Source organism: Panthera onca, chromosome C1 (genome assembly GCF_046562875.1).
Source record: "Panthera onca isolate mPanOnc1 chromosome C1, mPanOnc1 haplotype 2, whole genome shotgun sequence".
Classification (NCBI taxonomy): Eukaryota; Metazoa; Chordata; class Mammalia; order Carnivora; family Felidae; genus Panthera; species Panthera onca.
In genome coordinates, this window is record NC_138346.1 from 79,061,098 (window position 1) to 79,086,179 (window position 25,082).

The 25,082-nt window shown below is 39.0% G+C and overlaps 1 protein-coding gene across 3 annotated transcripts in view; it reads left to right on the top strand.

The window, feature by feature from the left end:
* The first annotated feature begins 14,829 nt into the window (after positions 1-14,829).
* Positions 14,830-25,082, top strand: part of STAM2 (signal transducing adaptor molecule 2) — a 50,078-nt gene continuing 39,825 nt past the window's right edge. For all 3 annotated transcript variants that reach the window (XM_060626566.2, XM_060626564.2, XM_060626565.2), the window contains exon 1: positions 14,830-15,378. Coding sequence is in view for 2 of the 3 variants with exons in the window: in XM_060626564.2 (XP_060482547.1) it covers positions 15,339-15,378 (40 nt within the window). In the remaining variant the exon portion in view is untranslated. The remainder of the gene's footprint in view (positions 15,379-25,082) is intronic.

The following is a 25,082-nucleotide window of genomic DNA, read 5'->3' on the forward strand; positions in this document are numbered from 1 at the left end:
CAGAATTCTGCCCTGGAAGAGTGTTAGGGATTTCTCCCAATAGTTAGGTCTTCCTTGCCTATACTACTCTAAGGGAGTATGCTGGAGGCCGAGGGCAAGGGGTGGGGGGCGATAAAATTTAACAAATCAGTTCTGTGTGGTATATTGTCTAGCTAATTGATTCTGTGTAGTGCATTCCTGAAGTCTCTTGTGATTGTTGAGGGCCTGGGGTGAGGGTGGGGGAATCATGACAAAATGGAGCCAGTTAGACCCCCTGTTAATCTTGCTCACTCCATTCTTTGTCCATCCTGTTCTATTTGCTTTCTCATTCTTACACCCTCCAAACCCAGAGACACCGCCACCTACACCACAAAAACAAACATCCCCCAATGACCTTAGCCCCATTGCTCCACTTGCAGGTGGGAATTCAGGCAAATGTCCACAGACGTCACAGACAACATACATACGGTTCTGTTATATCCCATATATTACCCCTTCGTGTCCTAAAGAAGACTTTTTCTCTTAGAGATATTCATTTTAGTGTATCTTTAAAAAAAATCTTGTGTTAAGTTGCCTCCATCTTTTTTCTTGGGTAAGGGTAACCCAGGAATGGCCCTTTTCTGTCTATGATGTTGCTGTTCACAGCTTTTCTTGATAGGCCTAATACAATCTTGGGAACAGAGTTGCTGTATGCTGAAGGTTGGACAGTAGCTCTTAGTCTTGCCTATCTTAGGTAGTTACGCTGTGCATTTTTTTATTGGTGTACCACGCTTGATTTGTTCCTGATATCTTTGGAGCTTTTCTGAGAAATGGAGCAGTAATGCAGCATCAACTTATTAAAATATATTTTAAGCCTTTAAAAAAAAGAAAAAAAAAGAATTCCAAGCAGGCTCTATGCTGTCAGTGCAGAGCCCCGCATGGGGCTTGATCCCACGAACTCTGAGATCATGACTTGAGCCAAGTTTAAGAGTGGGATGCTCAACCGACTGAGCCACCCAGATGCCCCCAATTTGTGAGAGTTTAGTTTGAGATACATCTTTTCAATTACAATCAGAACTATTCCCAACACCATATTTGTTGGGCTAACTACCCTCAACTAGGCAACTAAAATATTTTAAATGTGTACATACCATTGTTCACTTGAACCAACACTTAGTATTTCTCTGTCTTCTGCCTATGTATTCTCTTCCATTAATCAGTCATTTGCATAAATCACTCCTCCTATCTGAATATAACTCATTTGAGGGCAGTTATTATATCATTTTCATGCTTCCTCAGCATCAACCCTTATCCCACCACTAGTATTTTGCAAATAGTAGGCACCCAATATTTACTATATGAAATGTGAGAAATATAATACACTTGAAAAATGCTTTTATTCATTGTGATGGAGTGGGGAAAATAAAGTAATACAAAGATAGAAAAGAAAAAAGTAATAAGAATTTTATTGAATATTTGGGCACTTCTTTGTTCTTTTCAGCCAACTTCAGGAGAACAATAGTGAGGACTGGAAGGTGAGAGGAAGGAATTAGAGAAATAAAGGACAAGTAATCAATCAAACATAGGCCTATTCAGTGTGTCTTCGGTTGGCCTGCTATAACACAATAGCATAGACTGGGTGGTTTATAAACAACAGAAATTTATTTCTCACAGTTCTGGAGGCTGGAAGTCTGAGATTGGCGTGCCAGCATGGTCAGGTTCTGGTGAGGGTCCTCTCTGGGTTACAGAGTGCAAAGTTCTTGTTATATCCTCACATGGTGAAAAGAGAGGGAGCTAGCTCCCTGGCCTCTTCTTATAAGAGTATTCATCTCATTCACAAGGACTCCACTCTCATGACCTAATTATCTCCCAAAGGTCCCACCTCCTAGTATCATTCTACTAAGGGTTATATTTCAAAGTATGAATTGGGGGTGGGGCACAAACCTTCAATCTATAATTCAGTATTCACAGTATTCTAAGAAATGGGTTAATTTCTTGGGAGGGGCATAGAATTTAAAAACCACACAGATCCTGAGATGCCTGGGTGGCTCAGTTGGTTGAGCATCTGACTTGTTTTCAGCTTGGGTTGTGACCCTAGGGTCATGGGATCAAACCCTGCACTGGGCTCCATGCTGAGTATAGTGCCTGCTTGGGGTTCTCTCTTTCTCTCCCTCTGCTCCTCTCCCCTGCTCACTCTCTCTTTAAAATAAAATAAAATAAAATAAAATAAAATAAAATAAAATAAAATAAAATTTAATTTAAAAAGCCCACACAGATCCTTATATTGTTCTCTTGGGGAGTTACAACTATCACATGCAATAGGTTAAAGGAACATTGATTGCCAAGTAGTGCAATGGTGTTCATGTGCTCAATAAAAGTTTCAGAGACATGGAAGACATGTGAATTGGGAGCAACTGAGCAATGCGGGTATTGAATCAGCTCTTACATTCCCAGGTGTGAAACAAAAAGAGGTAAAAGATGAAGATACGGGAAAGAAGAAAGCATGCGTTTTTGGAAATGAAATATCACAAAGCACAAGTGATACAGACAAAAAAAAACCACTTCTATTTCTCCTTCAAATGATGTTAATGATATTGTCTAGTGCTATTCTAATATGCCAGCCTCTGGCAAATGTGGCTATTTAAGTTTAAATTAATTTAAGTGAAATAAAATTAAAAATTCAGTTCTTTAACTGCACTAGCCACATTTCAAGAGATCAATAGATACAGGTGGCTAATGGTTACTGTATAGAAAAGTGCAAATATAAGACACATCCACCATTGTCATCCACCATTGTTCTTTTTTAAGTGCTACAGTAAGTGCTTCTGAGCACTTACTATATGAAAAGCTCTCCTGATCCCATTTAATCTTTGTAGCAAACTGATGAAGTATACACTTATAGATAAGAAAACTGAGGTTCCTAGAACTTAAGTATTTTCCCAAAATCACATAGTAAGTGGGAGGGCTGTAACTTGAAGTTTCATCTGACTTTAAAAACAGATGCACTGGGCACCTGGGTGGCTCAGTTGGTTAAGCGTCCGACTTTGGCTCAGATCATGATCTTTCAGTTTGTGAGTTTAAGCCCCGCGTCAGGCTCTGTGCTGACAGCTCAGAGCCTGGAGCCTGCTTCGGCCTCTGTGTCTCCCTCTCTCCCCCTCCCCCACTCATGCGCAGTCTTTCTCTCTCAAAAATAAAATAAACATTTAAAAATTTTTAATAAAATAAAAAAATAAAAATATGGCACAAAAACAGACACATAGACCAATGGAATAGAATAGAAACCCCAGAATTAGACCCACAAAAGTATGGCCAACTAACCTTTGCCAAAGCAGGAAAGAATATCCAACGGAAAAAAGACAGTCTCTTTAACAAATGGTGCTGGGAGAACTGGACAGCAACATGCAGAAGGATGAAACTAGACCACTTTCTTACACCATTCACAAAAATAAACTCAAAATGGATAAAGGACCTGAATATGAGACAGGAAACCATCAAAACCCTAGAGGAGAAAGCAGGAAAAAAACCTCTCTGACCTCAGCCGCAGCAATTTCTTGCTCGACACATCTCCAAAGGCAAGGGAATTAAAAGCAAAAATGAACTATTGGGACCTCATGAAGATAAAAAGCTTCTGCATTGCAAAGGAAACAATCAACAAAACTAAAACGCAACCAATGGAATGGGAAAGATATTTGCAAATGTCATATCAGACAAAGGGTTAGTATCCAAAATCTATAAAGAGCTCACCAAACTCCACGCCCAAAAAACAAATAATCCAGTGAAAAAATGGGCAGAAAACATGAATAGACACTTCTGTAAAGAAGACATCCAGATAGCCAACAGGCACATGAAAAGATGCTCAACGTCACTCCTCATCAGGGAAATACAAATCAAAACCACACTGAGATATCACCTCATGCCAGTCAGAGTGGCTAAAATGAACAAATCAGGAGACTATAGATGCTGGGGAGGCTGTGGACAAACGGGAACCCTCTTGCACTGTTGGTGGGAATGCAAACTGGTGCAGCCGCTCTGGAAAACAGTGTGGAGGTTCCTCAAAAAATTAAAAATAGACCTACCCTATGACCCAGCAATAGCACTGCTAGGAATTTACCCAAGGGATACAGGAGTGCTGATGCATAGGGGCACTTGTACCCCAATGTTTATAGCAGCACTTTCAACAATAGCCAAATTACGGAAAGAGCCTAAATGTCCATCAACTGATGAATGGATAAAGAAACTGTGGTTTATATACACAATGGAGTACTATGTGGCAATGAGAAAGAATGAAATATGGCCTTTTGTAGCAATGTGGATGGAACTGGAGAGTGTTATGCTAAGTGAAATAAGTCATACAGAGAAAGACAGATACCATATGTTTTCACTCTTATGTGGATCCTGAGAAACTTACCAGAAGACCATGGGGAGGGGAAGGAAAAAACAAAAAAAAAAAGGTGAGAGAGGGAGGGAGCCAAAACATAAGTGACTCTTAAAAACTGAGAACAAACTGAGAATTGATGGGTGGGTGGGAGGGAGGGGAAGGTGGGTGATGGGTATTGAGGAGGGCACCTGTTGGGATGAGCACAGGGTGTTGTATGGAAACCAATTTGACAATAAATTTCATATTAAAAATAAATAAATAAATAAATAAATAAATAAATAAAAACAGATGCACTAAGCCATGGAAAATAAATTACTGGGTAAGGAAAAATGAGTTCTTTACCAGACAGTGGCATCCTAGATTGAACTTTCTGTGGCAGGAAAAATTCAGTAAGCTCTTGACTACGGGAACAAAATGATAAAAATGATGTTTCAGGATAATTAAGTTGGTTTTACGTAGAGGTCTTTAGAAGAGAAAAGACCTTTCTGAGAGACATGCAGCCTTATGGGCTTGTGACTTGGTTAACAAAGCATAAAGTTGATCTCAGCCTCTTTGTATTCCCTACATTTGGCACCCTTTTTCAACAGGAAGAATTGTAAGACATGGAGGAAACAATGGCCTGGGATATAATGGAAGCAATGGCAAGGAGAAAGGGGGAAGGGAACAGCAAAAAAGTTTTGAAAAAATAAGTGAAAAATTTAGAAAGAATAGTGGAGTTAGCGCTTACTCCAGGGTTTCCAGTACATTCGTCCAAAATACTGTGGTGCCTGTGCTAGGAGAGAGGGAGAAAAAGATTTCTAGTATAGCATCTATGGAGCTTAGAAGCTGTTAATCCACTGTGTGGATTAAAAAAACAAGACCCATCTATATGTTGCCTACAAGAGACTCATTTCAGACCTAAAGACACCTGCAGATTGAAATTAAGAGGATAAAGATTTATCATGTAAATGGATGTCAAAAGAAAGCTAGGTTAGCAAAACTCATGTCGGAAATATAGACTTTATTTTTTGTTTCAAGTTTTTATTTAAATTCTAGTTAGTTAACATATAGTGTAATATTAGTTTCAGGAGTAAAATTTAGTGATTCTTCACTCACATCTAACACCCAGTGCTCATCACAACAAGTGCCCTCCTTAATATCCATCGCCCATCTAGCCCATCTCTTACCCGCCCCCCACCTCCAGCAACCCTCAGTTTGTTCTCTATCATTAAGAGTCTCCAGACAAAATATAAAACAAAGACTGTAACACGACATAAAAAAGGACACCATATAATAATAAAGAGGACAATCCAAAAACAAGAAATAAAAACTGTAAATATTTATGCACTCAACCTGGAAGCACCCAAATACATAAAGCAGCTAATAACAAACATAAAGGAAGTAATCAATAGTAATACAATAACAGCAGGGGACTTTAACACCCCATTTACATCAATAGGGACGTCATCCAAACAGAAAATCAACAAGGAAACAGTGGCTTTAAATGACACACAGGACCAGATGGACTTAACAGATATATTTAGAACATTCTATCCTAAAACAGCGGAATACACATTCTTTTCAAGTGCACACGGAACATTCTCTAGAGTAGATGGCCTATTAGGCCACAAAACAAGTCTTAAACAAATTCAAAAGATCTAAGTCCTACCATTCATCATTTCTAACCACAACAATATAAAATTAGAAATCAACCACAAGAAAAAAAAACTAGAAAGAGCACAAATACATGGAGGTCGAATAACATGCTACTAAACAATGAATGGGTCAACCAATAAATAAAAAATTACATTGAAACAAATGAAAATGAAAATACAACAGTCCAAAATCTTTGGAATGCAGCAAAAGTGGTTTTAAGAGGAAAGTTTATGGAAATACAGGTCTACATTAAGAAGCATGAAAAGTCTCTGGGGCACCTGGGTGGCTCAGTCGGTCAAATGCCCAGTTCAGCTCAGGTCATGATCTCACAGCTCGTGAGTTTGAGCCCCGTGTCAGCCCCTGTGCTGACAGCTCAGAGCCTGGAGCCTGCTTCGGATTCTGTGTCTCCCTCTCTCTCTGCCCCTAACCCACTCGCATTCTGTCTCTGTCTCTCTCAAAAATAAATAAACATTAAAAAAAAGCATGAAAAGTCTCAAATAAACAACCTAACCTTACATGTAAAGGAGCTAGAAAAAGAAAAATAAACAAAACCCAAAACCAGCGGAAGGAAGGAAATAATAAAGATTAGAGGAGATATAAAAGAAATAGAAACTAAGAAAGCAATAGAACAGATAAATAAAACCAGGAACTGGTTCTCTGAAAAGATCAACAAAACTGATAAACCTCTAGCCAGACTAATTGAGGGGGAGAGAGAAAGAAGAGAGGACTCAAATAAACAAAATCAGAAATGAAAGGGGAGAAATAACAACTGATACCACAGAAATACAAAGGATTATAGGAGAATATCATGAAAAATTCAATGCCAACATATTGGAGAACCTAGAAGAAATGGATACATTCCCAGAAACATATAACCTCCCAAAAGTGAATCAGGAAGGGGGTGCCTGGGTGGCTCAGTCGGTTAAGTGCCCGACTTTGGCTGAGGTCATGATCTCGCGGTTCGTGGGTTGCAGCTAAAGACACCTGCAGCTCTGTCAGCTCTGCTGACAGCTCTGAGCTTTGAGCCTGGAGCCTGCTTTGGATGCTGTGACTCCCTCTCTCTCTTTGCCCCTCCCCCACTCATGCCCTGTCCCTTTCTGTCTCTCAAAAATGAATAAACGTTATAAAAAAAAGTGAATGAGGAAGAAATAGAAAATTTGAACAGACTGATTGCCAGCAATGAAATTGAATCAGCAATCAAACAACTTCCAACAAACAAAAGTCCAGGACCATATGGCTTAACAGGTGAATTATACCAAACATTTAAAGAAGAGTTAATACCTATGGTTTTCAAACTATTCCAAAAAATACAAGAGGAAGGAAATCTTCCAAATTCATTCCATAAGGCCAGTATTACCCTGATATCAAAACCAGATAAAGACACCACAAATAAGGAGAACTATAGGGCGATACTCTGATGAACATAGATGCAAAAATCCTCAAAAAAACACTAGCAAACCTAACCCAACAATACATTAAAAATCATTCATCATGATCAAGTGGGATTTATTCAAGGATGTAAAGTTGGTTCAATAATCACAAATCAATGTGATACATCTAATCAATAAGAGAAAGGATAAAAAGCATATGATCATTTCAATAGATGCAGAAAAAGCACTTAACAAGGTGCAACATCTATTCATGATTAAAAAAAATAAAACCCTCAACAAGGGGCACCTGGCTGGCTCAGATGGTAGAGCATATGACCCTTGATCTTAGTGTCATGATTTTAACCCCCACATGGGGCAGTAGGGCTTACTAAAAACAAAACAAAACAAAACAACAACAAAAAACCCCACCTCAACCAAGTAGGTGTAGAGGCCATAATAAAGGCCATATATGCAAAACTCACACTGAGCATCATATTCAATGAGGAAAAACTGAGAGCTTGCCCCTACGGTCAGGAACAAGACAGGATGTTCACTCTTAACATGTTTACTCACTCTTATTCACCACAGTACTGGAAGTCCTAGGCACAGCAAACAAACAAATTGTTAAGAAAGAAGTAAAACTTCCACTCTTCACAGATAACATGATACTATATATGGAAAACCCTAAAGACTCCATGAAAACACTACTAGAACTGATAAATCAATTCAGTAAAGTTGTAAGACACAGTATCTCTGTTGAGGAATATATTTCATTTCTATATACTGATAATGAAACCACAGAAAGTAAAATTAATTTTAAAAATCCCATTTAAAATTGTAGCAAAAATAATAAAACACATGGGAAAAAACTTAACCAAAGAGGTGAAAGATCTGTACTCTGAAAACTATAAAACAACAATGAAAGAAATTGAAGGTGACACAAAGAAATGGTAAGACATTCCATGCTCATAGATTGGAAGAACAAATATTATTAAAATGTCTATACTAACCAAAACAATCTACACATTTAATACAATCCCCATCAAAATACCAATAGCATTTTTCACAGAACTAGATCAAGCTAGAATGTATTATGCTAAGCAAAATAAGTCAATCAGAGAAAGACAAATACCATATGATTTCACTCATATATGGAATTTAAGAAACAAAACAGATGAGCATATGGGAAGGTGGGGAAAAAAGAGAAGAAAGGGAAACAAAACACAATCTTTATCTTAATGATAAAGAACAAACTATGAGTTAATGGAGGGAAGTGGGTGGGGGATGGGCTAGATGGGTGATGGGTACTAAGTAGGGCACTTGTGATGAGCACTAGGTAGTGTATGTAACTGATGAATCACTGAATTCTATTCCCAAAACCAATATTACACTGTATGTTAACTAAAATTTAAATTTAAAAAAAAGGGGAAAAAAGAAAAATAAATAAATAAAAATTAAAATCAAAGATTACTCTAAAAAAAAAGGAAAATTGATAGTTGCAGGGGGCAGGCAGAATAGGTGAAAGGGATCAAGAGGTACAAAATTTCAGTTATAAAATAAGTAAGTCATGGAGATATATATACATATATATATATATATATATATATATATATGGCATGATGACTATAATCAATAATATTGTATTGTAAATTTAAAAACTGCAAAAAAAGTAAATCTCAAAATATTTCTCATCACAAGAAAAAATATGTAACTTTGTATGCTGACAGATGTTAACTAGATTTATTGTGGTGATTATTTTGCAATGTACACAAATTGGAATAATTATGTTGTATACCTGAAACCAATACAATGTATGTCAATTACACTTAAATAAATGCTTTAAAAAAGTCTCTCAGGAACCAACCCAAAGACAACAGGGGAGACAAAAACAAGCACATCAGAAGAAACTTAGTCTCTGACACCTACAGTTACAGCAAACAATAAACACAGCCTAACCCTTAACCAGATAAATAGGCATCAGAACTAAACTCAGGGGCACCTGGGTGGCTCAGTGGGTTAAGTGTCTGACTCTTGATTTTGGTTCAGGTCATGATCTCACAGTTCCTGAGATTGAGCCCTGCATCGGGCTCCACATAATGGTGTGGAGACTGCTTGGTATTCTCTCTTTCTTCTCTCTCTCTACCCCTCCCAGCCCCCAAGGTAAATATTTTTAAAGAACTAAACCCAGATATGGCAGAGATATTAGAATCATACCAGGATTTAAATTAACTATATTAATATGTAAAGGTGCTAATGGAACAGGCTCCAGGCTCTGAGTTGTCATGCAAGAACAGATGGGTAAATCAGATGGTAACTACACTAAACAGTAGTGAGCATTTTGTAATGGATATATAGTTGACCCTTGAACAACATGAGTTGAACTGCATGGGTCCACTTACATGCAGATTTTTTTTACAGTACAGAAGTGTAAAGATATTTTCTTTTCTTTATATTTTATTAATAGTATTTTCTTTTCTCTGGTTTTATTGTAAGAATACAACACATAATGTATATATAAAATACCAAATATGTGTTAATCAACTGTTTATGTTATTGGTAAGGCCTTGGTCAACAGAATGCAATTAGTAGTTAAGTTTTTAGGGAGTCAAAAGTTAAATGTGGACTTTTGACTCTGCAGGGTGTCAGCACCCCTAAGCCCCATGTTATTCAAAGGTCAAATGTAATTGTCAAATCACTGTGTTGTACACCTAAAACTAATATAATATTATATGTCAACTATAATTTAAAAAAAGAACAGATGGGTAATGTTAGCAAAGAAACAGAAACCCGAAGAAAGAATCAAAAGGAAATACTAAATACCGAAAATACTGTACAGAAAATAATGTTTTTAATGGGGTCATCCATAGCCTGGACATGGCTGAAGAATCTGTGAGTTTAAGAAATGTCTAACATCCCTGCCATGTCTGAGTCTGGTTCTAATGCTTGCTCTTTCTACTGTTTTGTGTTGGTTTTGTCTTTCAGTACACCTTGTAATCATTGGCGAAAAGCCAGACATGATATGCTAAGTAAAAGAAACTGAAGAAAATAGGTCTGTAGCGGGAAGGTTTTATATTTGTCTGCTTAGGGGTTAGGTTGTGCTCCACAAAAGACTTACTAAATCAGAAACTATGAGGTAGGGTCCAGTAATTTGTGTTTTTAACAACCCCCACCAGCTGGTTCTGATGGATGCCAAATTTGAGAACTACCTCTGTACCATCACAATTACTAAGACCATAGTAAATTGGGGTTAAGCATAGGTGAAGGGCATGCACTGGTTTTATAATAGCTCTAACTAGCAGTTGAGGAAGATAAAGACAATTATAAGTACTGTGGAGTTGGTTATTATTAATTGCTATTAATGTGCTGCAGGAAATGACAAGCTCAGGTTAGCCAGCTATCTACTCAAAGCATATCATAAAGGCTAGAAATCATCTATGGCAGCCTTTAAAGAGACTTTCAGAACCTGGGTTCCTTTGAGAAATGGTTGCATCTAAGACTGAGGCAGAGAAAATACAAGATGAGCCTGAAGCATTGTAGTACCAGAAAGTAAAGAAATTCTCAAAAAAAAAAAAATGGGGGGGACTTAGAAGTCATTTAGAAGAGCCCCCAGTGACCAAAGCTGGAACAATTTGAGCAAAACCAAACAAGACAGCAACAATAACAAAACATATTATTGGATTTCAACTCAAACTATAAAATACATGAGTTCATCCTGGACATAATTAAACAATTTAATAAATACATATATAGGAGAAAAGAGACAAATTTTCCTTACAGGAGAATTCTAATAATATATTTAGATATTCACCTTTACAGAAAGTAAAGCTTAATTCCCTCTCTTCCCTTTAATGATGGGCTAGACTCAGTAACCTGATTCCCTTAAATTTAAATTTAAAAAATATTTTTTAAGGTTTATTTATTTTTGAGAGAGAGAGAGAGAGAGAGAGAGAGAGAGACAGACAGACAGACAGACAGGAAGGGAGACACAGAATCAGAAGCAGGCTCCAGGCTCTGAGCTGTCAGCACAGAGCCCTAGGCAGGGCTTGGATGCGGGGCTTCAACTCATGAACTGCAAGATTTTGACATGAGCCGAAGTCGAATGCTTAACTGACTGAGCCACCCAGTACCCCATCAGTAACCTGCTTCCTAAGAATAGAGTATGGAAAGAGAAAACTATTAACTATAAAGCGGAAGAACTTGGCAGCTGGTACATTTACCAAGTGCTGAACAGTTACCATCACCAGAAATCATGTGGACATCATGTACCCCCTACAATAATGTGATGAGGATACCTCACCTCAGAGGTATTCTTTCCAAAACCCTGTAATGCCTATTTAAGCACAAAAAAGACATGAGACAAACTTCAATTCGGGGACACTCTGCAGGATATCTGATCAGCACTCCTCAAGGCTATCAAGGTCATGAAAAACAAGACTAATAAATTGCCACAAACCAGAGACAACTAAGGAGGCATGGCCACTAAATGATATGTGGTACCTTGGTATGCAGAAATGAGATAATATTGCAGTCTTGAGATTGCTATCCTTATAAAAGGCCTGCTTGCAAGGTTGGTCCTTGACTAGTGTCTGGGAGCTTAGATTTTTGGGAGAACTCCCACAATTCCCTTATAAGAATGACTCATGGCACCTAAACTATAGAAACAACACGGTTTATGCAGAACACCTGCTTTCCTTCTGCGAGTCTAGAAATTTGGGTGCATGTTAGCTAGAGGGTGCCTGTGTGATTAGCCCTAATAAAAATCCTAGGCATTGAATCTACAATGAGCTTCACCCCATGTACCATTTCTCTTTGCTGATTTTGTTTTTTAATCCTTTCACTGTAATAAATCATTGTCATGAGGATGACTACATGTTGACTCTTGAGTCCTGGCAAGTCTTTGAAATTGGGATGGTCTTGGGGAACCCTGACATACCTGGGGAAAAAAAGAGGACATTAATGTAAACATTGGTAAAGTACAAATAAAGTTTGGAGTTTAGTTAATGGCAATAAGCCAATGTTGGTTTCTTAGTTTTGACAAACGTATCATGGAACCATAAGATCTTAACAGGAGAAACAGGATGAGGGGTAAATGAGAACTCTCTATACTATCTTTGTAACTTTTTTGTAAATTTAAAATTATTCCAAAAAAAAATATTTTAAAAAATAACACAAAAAAAATGCTTTGGAGATTCATGGAAAAGAATATACCATTCATCAGAGAAAGAGGGAGAGATTATCCAACTGAAACACAAAGAAAAAAATGAGGAGGGGGGATGAGAGTGCTTTATTTACTATAGCCAGAGGGACAGATGATAGTTAAAAAAAAAAAAAAAATTAAACTCAGGACCTGACTCTGAGAGTTGCAGAATTTAGAAGAAGGTTGAATTCAGAAACTCACCACATATCTCCTAAATTAAAGTCAGGGCTCCGAAGGGAGAAGACTGAGACCCTGACACCCTAAGACCTAGGATGGAAATACCTGGGTGGATACTCTTGAGAATTTTTAGTGGATAGATTTACCTCAGTCCTCTGGACTAGGGACACTCACCCTTGCTACAGAATAGTGACCTCGTTTTGAAGACCACACAGAAGTCTCACCTTATGAAGATGCCTTCCAAAAGATTCCCTTCTTGAGATTTGCCACAACCATCTCCAGTGTTTCTAGACCAGTAACTAGGGTCAGCTCTCATTATGGTTTTACTGGGGAAGCACTGTCCCTGTTTTGAAAGAAAAAGGATTCTTCACCAAACATTTACTGGCAGAACTGGAAGAACACACATGGCTGGGGATGGATCTTGGTATATGCTCAGGGAAAGTGGTCTGACGTCAGGATATTATATATTTGTTGAGCGTAAACCCAAAATAACCAAGAAAACTAAAGAACTGAATTGAACTGAAATTGATAAGATCATTTTCTGTTATCAGGGAGCCCCTGTTAGGGGCCTCAAAAGAGGTTGCATTATAGAAAAATGAAAAAGTTGCATTTCTTTACACACCAGAATTTGTGAGCAGTCACTAACATATCTTTTAATTCCTCAATAACTTCATTAGGTGAAGTAGCAACAGACAATCTTTGTATCCTCTCGTTTCTAACACAGAGTCTGGCTCTTAGTGACCATTAGGAAATTTGTTAATTGGAGGAACTCACGAAGAGACTGAGGACACCCAGAGAAAGATAAATACCTACAGATTCTTGGGTATGCTTGCTCTTAAAGATGCAGAGGACTGTCTTTAAAATGTTAATGGTTTCCACTGCTAATCCTCAGCCCTGTGCTCCTTCCTGTCTCAACACGTGCTCCTCTACAGTACCTCTTCTAATGGCTTTCAAGTGCTGCCATAGCCTCCGAAACTGTTCTGCCAGGGTCTGCTTCTTCAAATACATCATGCATGCTGATGTCAGATTACTGTCCAGGAACTCTTTTTCGCATGTTACTCTGCTGCTCAAAATCTTTAAATGAGTATTTCGTGCCTTATATGCTAAAATTAAAATCTTAGCTTCTTTAAGGCTCTTACAAATCTATTTCCTCTTTACCTAGTTTTCCCTTCCAACACTAAGTCTTAATCCTAGACAAAACCATCTACAAAGTCTCCAAACAGATCTTTAATATCCTAAGTTCAGTTTTTGAAAACCAGCACAAATGTTTATTTGTGCACCTATCTTTATAGTATATGCAACCACTGTTCTGAAGTATTCCATGTGCAAGGGTTCACTCTTCTATACATCCTCTTTATACTAAAGGTTGTAAAATGGTTTTGTTTGACCCATTGTTAAAATGTGAAAGTAATCCTAAACATTTTTAAATCATTTAAGTTCTAGTGGGGCCCACACTGCAACAAATGGCTAAAGTGTACTAGCAGCTGCCATCTTTAGATATGTACTGTTCAGTTGGATAGTCACAAGTACATTCGAAAAGTACTTATTGAGCACCCATTACTTGCCAGACACTGTACTGGATGCTGGGGACAAAACTGGTAACGGAGTTTGTATTCTAAAGAGGAGAGACAGAAAACATAGTAATTACGTAAATTATTAGAAAGTGATAAATGCTACAGAGAAAGAAAGCAGGGGTACGAGGGATAGGGAGTGTGTGGTTGGGAAGCATGCTTGCACTTTTACATTCATCTAAGTATCTGGCTGGCTCCTATGGATATGAGTTTGTGACCCCTCTATTAGGATCGTAATATACGGTCTTGTGTAAGCTATACACTGGCCCTACAAAACTGTCTGCCACTTGAAAACAGGGAGTTTATGCCTCATTCGTCTTTGGATTCCCAGAGTCAAGCAGTGTGATCACGTGTTCAGAGAACACGATGGAAAGCGAAAAGTTAGGGAGTCCCCCACAGAGCCATAGGTCCACCACCGATTTCCAGGAGGGTTATTCCAGCAGGGGTGGGGTGCGGAGGCTCCATCCATTTCCAAGGCAACGGGACTGTGACGCGAACGCAGCCACTGGTCCGCCCTCGAGGGACTAGGCTGCAGCTTAGGAACGAATTAAATTAGCGAGAACTAGAGACTCCAAAGGCGGAAAATCCGGCAACACCGCGGCCCTCCGGGTATCGCCGCACGCACAGCGGCTTCCGGGCCTCTAGGGTTGCCCTGTTCTAGGCGCGACAACTTCCGGTCCCGAAGGTCCCCTGCTCCGTGGCTTGCCGGGGTCCTAGCGATGGAAAGGTGTCCGCGGCGGTCGCCTGACCCCCCACGAAAGTCTGGGACAGGGCTGCTGCCTCTTCCTGAGAGGCGGAGGCGACAGGTGCGCTGAAAGAATCCCCGCGCCGGCGGGACCTCGTTCCGGGAGAGGAGTTAGGCCGAAGCGAGGGGGTGGAGTGCGAATCGGCAGCTGGCCTGTCAGGCGGGGGCTGGACAGTGGCGGTGGCGGAAGTGCGAGGACGCGGTCGGAGCGGAGCCGTCTAGGAAGCGGCAGCCGCGGGTCACCCAGCTCCGAGCAGCCGCGGAGCCTCGGCCAGACCACAGCGTTTAGGGCTCGGGCACCGGCAAGATGTCTCTGTTCACTGCAAACCCCTTCGAGCAAGACGTGGGTAAGTGCTGGGCCCGCGCACAGGACGCTGTTTGTCGTGCTAGAAAGTGGGCGGTGGCGACTCCGAGGACTGGAAAGCCAAGCAAAGGGAGAGAAGGGGGCGGCGCCGCTGCCTAGTCGCGGGGACGTTTCAGTGGGGCTACCTTGGCGCGTCGCTGGCAGTCTGGAGAGTACCTCTTACCTGAGATTGGACACCCTGAAAAAGAGGTTATTTCTCTTTGCCAATCGCAGGAATAGGGAAGAGCCTGTGGCTCGCAGGGGACTGGACTAATTAAGCAATTGCGGAGTTTATGATACAAACTTCCTGCTCCCTCTGTAGTTGGTTCATTCCCGTTCCCCCCACCCCTCACCCCCGGCTTTGAGATGGTGCAGCGGTGGACAGACCCAGCTGTCTGAGGCAGCGCAACACTAGGGACCTCGACTTGCCTCCGTTCAATAGGAGAAACCCATTTCACCTCACTCATATACAAACGCATCCAAGCTCTGATAGCATAGCTTTGGGATTTATTTACAATGCTTGGGAGTGTTACTCTCTATCCATGGACGGCGCAAGTGCTACGAGATGCTGTGTCTTAGGGTATGAAAAGGAAAACCCTAGAATGTCAAAACAGATCAGAACAACTACTATTTTATTTGTTGGAGTTGTAAGAGTTCTGCTGCTGTCTTTAGTGATTGTGGAATGAGAAAAACAGTAAAATAAACTGGCCACGTACACATTTCTGTAGCAGGAGTTAACAGAACCCTAGGTAGAGTTTTAGGACTTAGTGGAATGGAAAAACCCATGGCTGAAAATTGCCAGTCGCATAGAATACAGCACATCAAAGCGGTGAGCCACCTTTTCAGTTACATTTTTCTAATGATGAGTAGACTTAATAGAAAGTGCCCTATTTTGGTGTGTTATGTGATTCCAAAAACAGGTTCAAAAATCAAATACAATGTATGTTAGAACCTTCTAGTATTCCTAGAGACCTAAAAAATTTATTAGTATCTTTTGACCCTTATATAGTCTTCAAATATGTGTTTCCAGGGGCGCCTGGGTGGCTCAGTCGGTTAAGCGGCTGACTTCGGCTCAGGTCACGATCTCGCGGTCCGTGAGTTCGAGCCCCGCGTCAGGCTCTGTGCTGACCGCTCGGAGCCTGGAGCCTGTTTCAGATTCTGTGTCTCCCTCTCTCTGACCCTCACCCGTTCATGCTCTGTCTCTCTCTGTCTCAAAAATAAATAAACATTAAAAAAAATTAAAAAAAATATGTATTTCCATAATTTCTTTAAGCTTTTTTCTTGGTGGATTAACACAGGTGACTGGCATAAATCTAGGAAGCATCAGGTCGAGGCTCACAGGCTCTGCTTTTACGAACACCTAAGGACGTCTTCTGTTGTTCCAGTGAGACCTCTCCTTTTTATTGCTGATTTGAAGACTTTCGTTTTGTCTTAGTGAAATAAAACAAGTCAAAATAGAATAAGACATTATTTTCTGACTTGAAAATCTGTAGAACTCTTTCTTCAAGGGAAATCTTTCCCAGAAGCCTATTGTTTTCTGTTTGAAAACTGGTAGAAGTGGGCGGAGTTGCTCTGCCTGTTTTGCCTTCCTAACCCTTCCCCTCAGTGACTCTTGATGTCCCTGAATGTCTTAGTGGATCACAGTTTAATGCCACTGTAGTAAAAGAGGCACTGCTGTTCAAACAAAAACCACTGCTGTGTAGAGATCATTTCATGGGCAGTGCCACCAACCAGAGCTTCAAGTCCTTGTTAGTTTAAGTATGATTGAAGTCACCGTCCAAAAGTCAGTTTGATAGTAAAAGCAAGTTTGATCAAGGCCCACCGGTAACTTCTGTTAGACAAATGAATGGAATTAGAAGAAAAAGTGGAATGAAATAGGAAGGAGTTTAAATTGCCCTTAACTCTGTATCACAGAAGAAAAGTTATATGTCACATTTTTCAGAACTTAAATCTCTTTTAAATTTGAAATAGTTAAGTAATATAAGAAAGTTATTATTTAATTTAAAATGTCTACAGGAATATGTTCCTTTGCAGTGTCGTTGCCTTTTCACTTACCCTTTGTGATTCAGTCAGATTTTTTTGTCATTCTTTTGTTCATATTTATTTTCTTTGTCATTCTTTTGTTCACTTTTCATTCAGCACACAGGCATTGAGTGATTACTGTGTTTCAGATTTGTGTTAACTTCTGGGGACACAAAAATCCCTGCCCTCAAGGAACTCTCAGTCTAATGGAGGATACATACACATATAAAAAGATAATTGTCATATAGTGTGATAAATACAGTGCTAGAAATACACAAGATGCTTTACATTCCTTTTTTCTTTAAAAGTCAACTTCCCTGAAGAGACAGCAAGGACTTTTCAGGCACATGCTTTCTCTGTAAAGGTGTTGACATTATTCTCTCTCTCCCCCACTCCTTTCCTGACAGCAATTCTGCCTGCAGAATTGTATATGGTCATTTTATAATTAAGGGTTTTTAGAGATGAAACTACATTCCTTTTGTAGGTGCAGTTTCACTGGAGGTTGAGAATTCTTTCTGACCTTATTCATGTGGGGAAGAAATTCTTTCCTCAGACCTTGAGAAAAAGCTGTAGTGGGTCAGAATGTCTACGAAGGCATTCATAAGTTGTTGATGGTAAATGACTTGTCAGATGGAAGCAGGCCAAAGCCTAGGAAGTAAGGATCTTTGGCAGGTTCCTATTTTTTTCTTGGAGTCAGATCCTATAAACCCTGAAGGGTATGTTAGCTGTCGTAGCATTAGAGATCTTTAAATATTTTATTGGATTTCTTCAAATCTGCATTTATTTTTTGTTCCATAAAATTCCTTTGAAGCTGGGCTGAAGTAAAAAATACACCCACACACATGCCACCATCCTCAGTCACCCCCAAGGTGCGTAAGCGTTCTTGAGGTGGAGCCTGGTTGGGGCAGCCATTGTGAGGGAATTCCAAGGGGAGAGTGAAACATGAGGGACAGAGCCACAGTAGGAGGATTAAGTGGTTAGTGTTAAAAAGGAAGATGTCATTTCCTTATATTTTGTACCAATTTTCTCAGTTTCCCTACATTGCTTCCCAAGTCAGGACGTCTGTTCTACTCTGCACGTCTGGTTCTTACTCGGACATCCTTTTTCTTGATACTCAAGCCAGACAACCTTTTTCTTTTTCTTTTCTTTCTTTTTTTTTTTTTTTTTTTGCCATTCTTTGCCTTTGTACCATTTACTATTCAGTGATAGCCTTTTTCTTTTCTTTTTTTTATCTTTACTTTTGAGAGAGAGAGAGAAAGAGAGAGAGAGAGAGGGAGGGAGGGAGGGAGGGAGGGGCAGAGAGAGAGGGAGACACAGAATCCGAAGCAGGCTCCAGGCTCTGAGCTGTCAGCACAGAGCCTGACGCGGGGCTCAAACTCACGAACCATGAGATCATGACCTGAGCCGAAGTCGGAGACTTAACCGACTGAGCCACCCAGGCACCCCACCTTTTTCTTTTTTCAACAACCTTGGTATTGCCTCCCTTACAGATACACTAACTTGTGTCTCACAAAGCTGAGCTCAAATTCTACCTCTGTAAAATGCTTCTGACACAGTGCATTGAAGGGCGAACTTTCGTCTTAAAAGTAGACTTTTTTAAGTGACATTTGAATGCACATATTGCTGTTTCTTTCATTTGTGTTAGACGAGCTTGACCATGAGGTAACTTGGGCTTTTGGTCATGGAATCTTCTCCAGTGAAGTTTTATAAGAAATGCTTATAGGGGCATCTGGCTGGCTCATTGGGTGGAGCATGCAACTCTTTATCTGGGGGTCCTGAGTTCAAGCCCCAGGTTGGGCATAGAGCTTACTTTAAAAAAAAAAAAAAAAAAAAAAAAGAGGGTCGCCTGGGTGGGTCGGTCTGTTAAGCTTCCGACTTCACCTCAGGTCATGATCCCAGCGTTGGGCTCTGTGCTGATAGCTCAGAGCCTGTAGCCTGCTTCAGATTTTGTGTCTCCCTCTCTCTGACCCTCCCCTGCTCACGCTCTGTCTCTCTCTCTCTCTCAAAAATAAATAAACATTAAAAAGTTTAAAAAAAAAGTTTACATAAAAAATGGATAGTATTCCTATAATACAATTTACTTAATATGTTCAAATTTATACCATTTACATACTTATTAACATACTTGCTTGAACACAATGAGGTTGCTGTGATCTTTGCAAAAACTTACAATTAAAAATTTTTTTGCTTATGGATGAGAATGGTAGCTTTAACAGCCAATTTCATTCTGTATTTTGCTTACAGCGTTAAGCTTTCAGATAGTTACAAATTTTAATTAATGTATTTTAACATAAAGTATAGGTTATGACCTAAAGTCCTTTTCCTATCAGCCAACTCTGTCCAGCCTAATATTTTATACACTTTTTTTTTAAGAAAAATTCCTGATAGAGTTTAATTTCTCTGGTGTATTTAGTAGCTACCTGATCCAATTCTTTTTCCTTCCTTCTCAGAGTTAAACACTCCAAAAAGATACAACTCTGTTTTATGATATAATATACATACAAATATACTGTATGTATTGTATTTGTTTGTAAACTTTATAAAAAGTGTCATTCTTTGTTATTTGCATTTTGTGAATGCACCTCAGCATTTTTGTCGATTATTTCTGTTGATATTTATTGCTCTACTTCCATTAATTTTAATAGTTGTGTAATATTCCACTGTACAAATGTACCACATTATTTGTTCATTCTCCTATTAATGGACATGAAGTTTTTTCCATTTTTCCTATAGACAACAGTGCAGTAAAGGCTCTTACTCATGTTTTCTTGTTTACGTGAGTGAGAGATTGTCTAGGGATTGTGTCTTGAAGGGGAATGCCTTAATTAAAGTTTAGATAGTGAAAACTTGCAAAATATTAGTGTAGAACTGCCTTTCCAAGTGCTTGTGGGAGATTTTATTCCCACCTGCAGTGGTAGTGAAGTTCGTTCTTGTTCCACATCATTACGAACACTGGGTATTGCCATATTTTTTAAAATTTATTCCCATTTGATGGGTGTGAAATAGGGTAGGCAGTGTTTTCATTTCATTTCAACTTCATTGTTAGTAAAGTTGAGCATCTTTTCATCTATTTCGTGGTTATTCTGTTTTCTATACATTATCTGCTTGTTACTTATTTTTCTGTTGGGTTATTTTTTCTTACTGAGTTTAGAGTTCCTTGTACATTCTCTCCTAATCTTTTGTTGATTATGTCAGTTGCAGGTGTATATCTCAATTTGTTGTGTTTTATTTTCTGATGTCTTTTATTAAGAAAATCTAAGTTTAATTTTTAAAAAAAATTTTAATGTTTATTTATTATTGAGAGACAGAGAGAGAGCATGAGAGGGGCAGAGAGAGAGGGAGACACAGAATCTGAAGCAGGCTCCAGGCTCTGAGCTGTCAGCACAGAGCCTGACATGGGGCTTGAACTCACAAACTATGAGATGATGACCTGAGCTGAAGTCGGACGCTTAACCAACTGAGCCACCCAGGTGCCCTGAAAATCTAAGTTTTAATTCAGTGATACTGTCTGATTTCATTTTTCTTGTTTTTTAAATTTATTGTTAATTTATTTTAATGTTTATTTATTTTTGAGAGAGAGAGACAGAAAGAGTGCAAATGAGGGAGGGGCAGAGACAGAGGGAGACACAGAATCTGAAACAGGTTCTAGGCTCTGAGCTGTCAGCACAGAGCCCCAAGTGGGACTTGAACCCATGGAACCGTGAGATCATGACCTGAGCCGAAGTTTGACACTAAGCCACCCAGGTGCCCTCATTTTTCTTACTTGAAGAAAGCCTTCTCAGGGCACCTGGCTGGCTCTGTGAGTTAAGCGTGGACCGTCAGCTCAGGTCATGATCTCACGGTTCGTGGGTTCGAGCCCTGCATTGGGCTCTGTGCTGACAGCGTGGAGCCTGCTTCAGATCCTCTGTCTCCCTTTCTCTGCTTCTCCCCTGCTTGCTTTCTCTCTCTTTCTCCTTCTCTCTCAAAAATAAATAATAAACTTTAAAAAAAAAAAAAAAAGCCTTCTGTACCCTGAGGTTATAAGGATCTTCTCATATTTTTTCTGAAAGTTTAGAGTTTTGATTTTCATAGTTAGGTCTTTAATCCACCTGGACTTGATCTTTGCATAGGATCTGAGGAGGAATTTGGATAATCAGTGTATAGTAGGCAACAATCAGTTGTCTAATCACTACTTATTGCATTGTTTGTCCTTTCCCCATGACTTTGGAAACACTCTTTCCTTACAGTACATTTCCTTTTATGAAGTCTTTGTCTCTGCTTCCTGTCCTTCTACACTATTCTCTATCTATTCTGCACCAATACCACATTGAAATGCCAGTGGCCTTGGGCAAGTTCCTCTGTCTTAGCTGTTTTTGGCCTTTGTTCTTTCATTTGGGTTTATGATCAGAGTGGTGAAATCCTAAAAGGAAATTTCTTTTATGCTCTTAGAATTTAAGAGAAAAGGCATTATAATTTTTGTTTCATGTGAACTGATGATGTTGGTAATTAAAAATAGATGTTTTTATTCCTTACAATAATATTTAGTTTTAAGCTTACTTAGATTATAGTTTGAAAGTAAGGCAAGAGGGCAAGAGGATAATTTTTCTACAAGTGAATGAATATACAACATAATACCATAGAAGTGTTCTTAGGTGGATGTGTCTCGACGCCACTTTTTTTTTTGTTTAAATGAAAGAAACGTAAAGGTGTTTTGAGTGTTAAAAGAGTAGACCTTATTTATAGTGTGTAGTATAGAATATCAAAGTCTGGTTACTTGACAACTGATAATTCTGAGCATCTGTCCCCTAAATATCAAAATAAAACTTAAGGATATGTATTTTTTTTCAAATTTATTTTTTTCCTTCCTTGGTTGCCTTTATCCCCAGATCTAGCCTTTTCCCTCCTGACTCCTTTTGGTTTTTCACTTTGTCTTTTACAAAGTTTTTAAAAATGTTTTTACCTATAGTCTTCTTTCCTATTTCAGATATCTGTCAATCAGCAATATTTGTCAATCTCCATTGGTGAGAATATTTCTAGAAACCTGAGACATTTTGATGTTGCTCCTCTTTTTCCCGTATCCTTTCCTTTTTAGGGCTGAGTTTCACATTGGCTCATTGGCACCTTCAGTTTTCTTTTGGAGTAATAAATTTTGCTCCCATCTTTTAGACCACCCTTAACGTTATTTTTTTTAATGGGCGTATATCTGCTGGTGTCTGAAGGATAAGCACCTCTCCTACAACACCCTGTGAAAGACTTCTATTTCTTTACCATTGAGACTTGCTTGTATCAGCCATCACTGTTCCGTTCAAGGAGGATTTTCTTTAGTTTCCTCTGGTTAAGGAATGTTGAAAACTGAAGATCCCATGAAGTACTTACAGTTCTGATTGACTTTCAGTGCATCCTCAGAAGTTATATTTAATAGGTCTTTTATAAAAGTATGAAGAGAAATGAAAAATTGAAAATTTGTATTATGTGCAGTATCTCTATTTAATAGAATTTTTAAATGATAGTAATGATATAGGATGAAAAAAACTTGTTTGCTAGTGAAATTTTTATTGTATCTAAAAACTCTCAGACTCTGGTCAGTAAATATTCTTTTATGAAGCATTTATTAATTTTCACATGCAATATGATAATTGTAGTGGCTCAGAATTTAGTTCATTTGAACCAGAAGGGATTTTTTATTGTAATCTGACCAGCTTCTTTTGCTTTCATATGTCATGGGATGAATTATCTTAACATTCTTTTCTAAAAACTCTGCTTAAATCTAGCATAGACATGTTTTGGTTTTCCTAGTAGTGCTATGCCCTTCAGGGTGGAAGGGGAAGAACTTTTTTTTTTTTTTTTTAACATTATTGCCTAATGAGGCTCTGTTGCTTTACTTGATAGTGAATAAATATTTATTTGTATTTAGTTTAGGGATTGAACTTAAGAAGGTCAGTGTGACACAGATCAGACATTGTCCTCTGAAAATCAGTGTTTTGTTGTTTTTTTTTTTTAATGTTTGTTTGTTTGTTTAGTTTTGAGAGAACACAAGCTGGGGAAGGGTAGAGAGGGGAGAGAGAGGATCCAAAGCAGGCTCTGTGCTAACAGCAGTGAGCCCGATGTGGGGCTTGAACTCAGGAACCGCGAGAGCATGATCTGAGCCAAAGTCGGACACTCAACTGACTGAGCCACCCAGGTGCCCCACATAACATAGTCAGTATTCTGAAGTATGCCATTTATTTATTTTTAGCTCATATGACTTCAATTTCATGTCAGAAATTTGTAACTGGTGGTATACTTTAAGAATTTTAGCCATTCTAGTGTTATCTCACTATTGTATTAATATGCATTTATCTGATGACTGTTGATGTTGGACACCTTTGAACATATGTATTTGAGGGGCACCTGGCTGGCTCAGTTGATGAAGCATACGATTGCTGATCTTGGAGTTGTGAGTTCAAGCCCCATGGTGAATGTAGAGCTTACTTAAAAAAATGAATGAATGAATAGCCTCTTTTTTGAAGTATCTGTTTAAGTGTTTCATCTACTTATCTTTTCACAACTCCTCTTTTAAGCATGGCAGCCATCTTAATTTCCATTTTACAAATAAGAACATGATTCAGATTTGTGTCTGAGCTGATGTGACCTACCTAGAGACCTTAGGCTAGTAAGGTAGTTTCAGAGCTGGGTCTATAGAAGACAGGTCTTAAGTGTTTAATGGGTGATATGTGTACTTCACAGGTGCATACAGAGTATGCATGATGATTTCCTTAGTTTGCAGAGGTCATGTGATCCCCTGTCCAGTCTAACTGCTTTTGATTCTCCTCTGCTTATGACGTTTTGGCTACTTTAGAGACTCATTTTTCCTTTTTTCCAGCTTGCACATGAGGTTTCCTGATAGGTCAATTACAATTATGCTTACTACCTTTCTGTTTTCTTCTTTTTTCCCTAATGTAAGTGTGTTTGCGGAAATGAGCATGCCCATTTTGTGGAGTTGGGAGGTGGCATGGGTCTCACCTGACAGGTTAGAGATGGGACCTTGGAAGTAATAGCCAGTCAGAAAGTGAACTTGCAGGAATATAAAGGTTGGTCTTAGACCTTTTGCCTTTAAAAAAAAAAATTTTTTTTTTTTTAATGTTTCATTTGGTTTTGAGAGAGAGACAGAGTGTGAGTGGGGAAAGGGCAGAGAGAGAGAGGGAGACAAAGAATCCGAAGCAGGGTCCCGACTCAGCTGTCAGCCCAGAGCCTGATGCTGGGCTCGAACCCATGAGCTATAAAATCATGACCTGAGCCGAAGTCACATGCTTAACCAACTGAACCACACAGGCGTCCAGACCTTTTGCCTTTTTTAACAGATGGTTTGTAATATTAGAAGGCAGTAAAAGGTGATTTTGATGTGGTTTTCCCCCTCCCTAACTTACTTACGTGCCTAACTCACCTAACTCTTCCTAGTCCCCCCCAAAAATGTTAGTGGTAACACGTGAAATCAAAAGAGTGGCAGTCACTCTTCTGAGTATTCTACCAGAGCAAGAAGCTATAAATATATTGTATTATTAGATGATGTGGCTGTAGATTAGATGATACTGGATGATCCTTTCCTTATAAATAAGACTTGAATTTGTGTTTGTCCTATTCAATATGTTTAAAATACTCGTATATAGGGAAACTGAAAATTAACTTGTTGGGAAGAGTTACGTTAGCAGTTTTGAACAAAAATTGCAC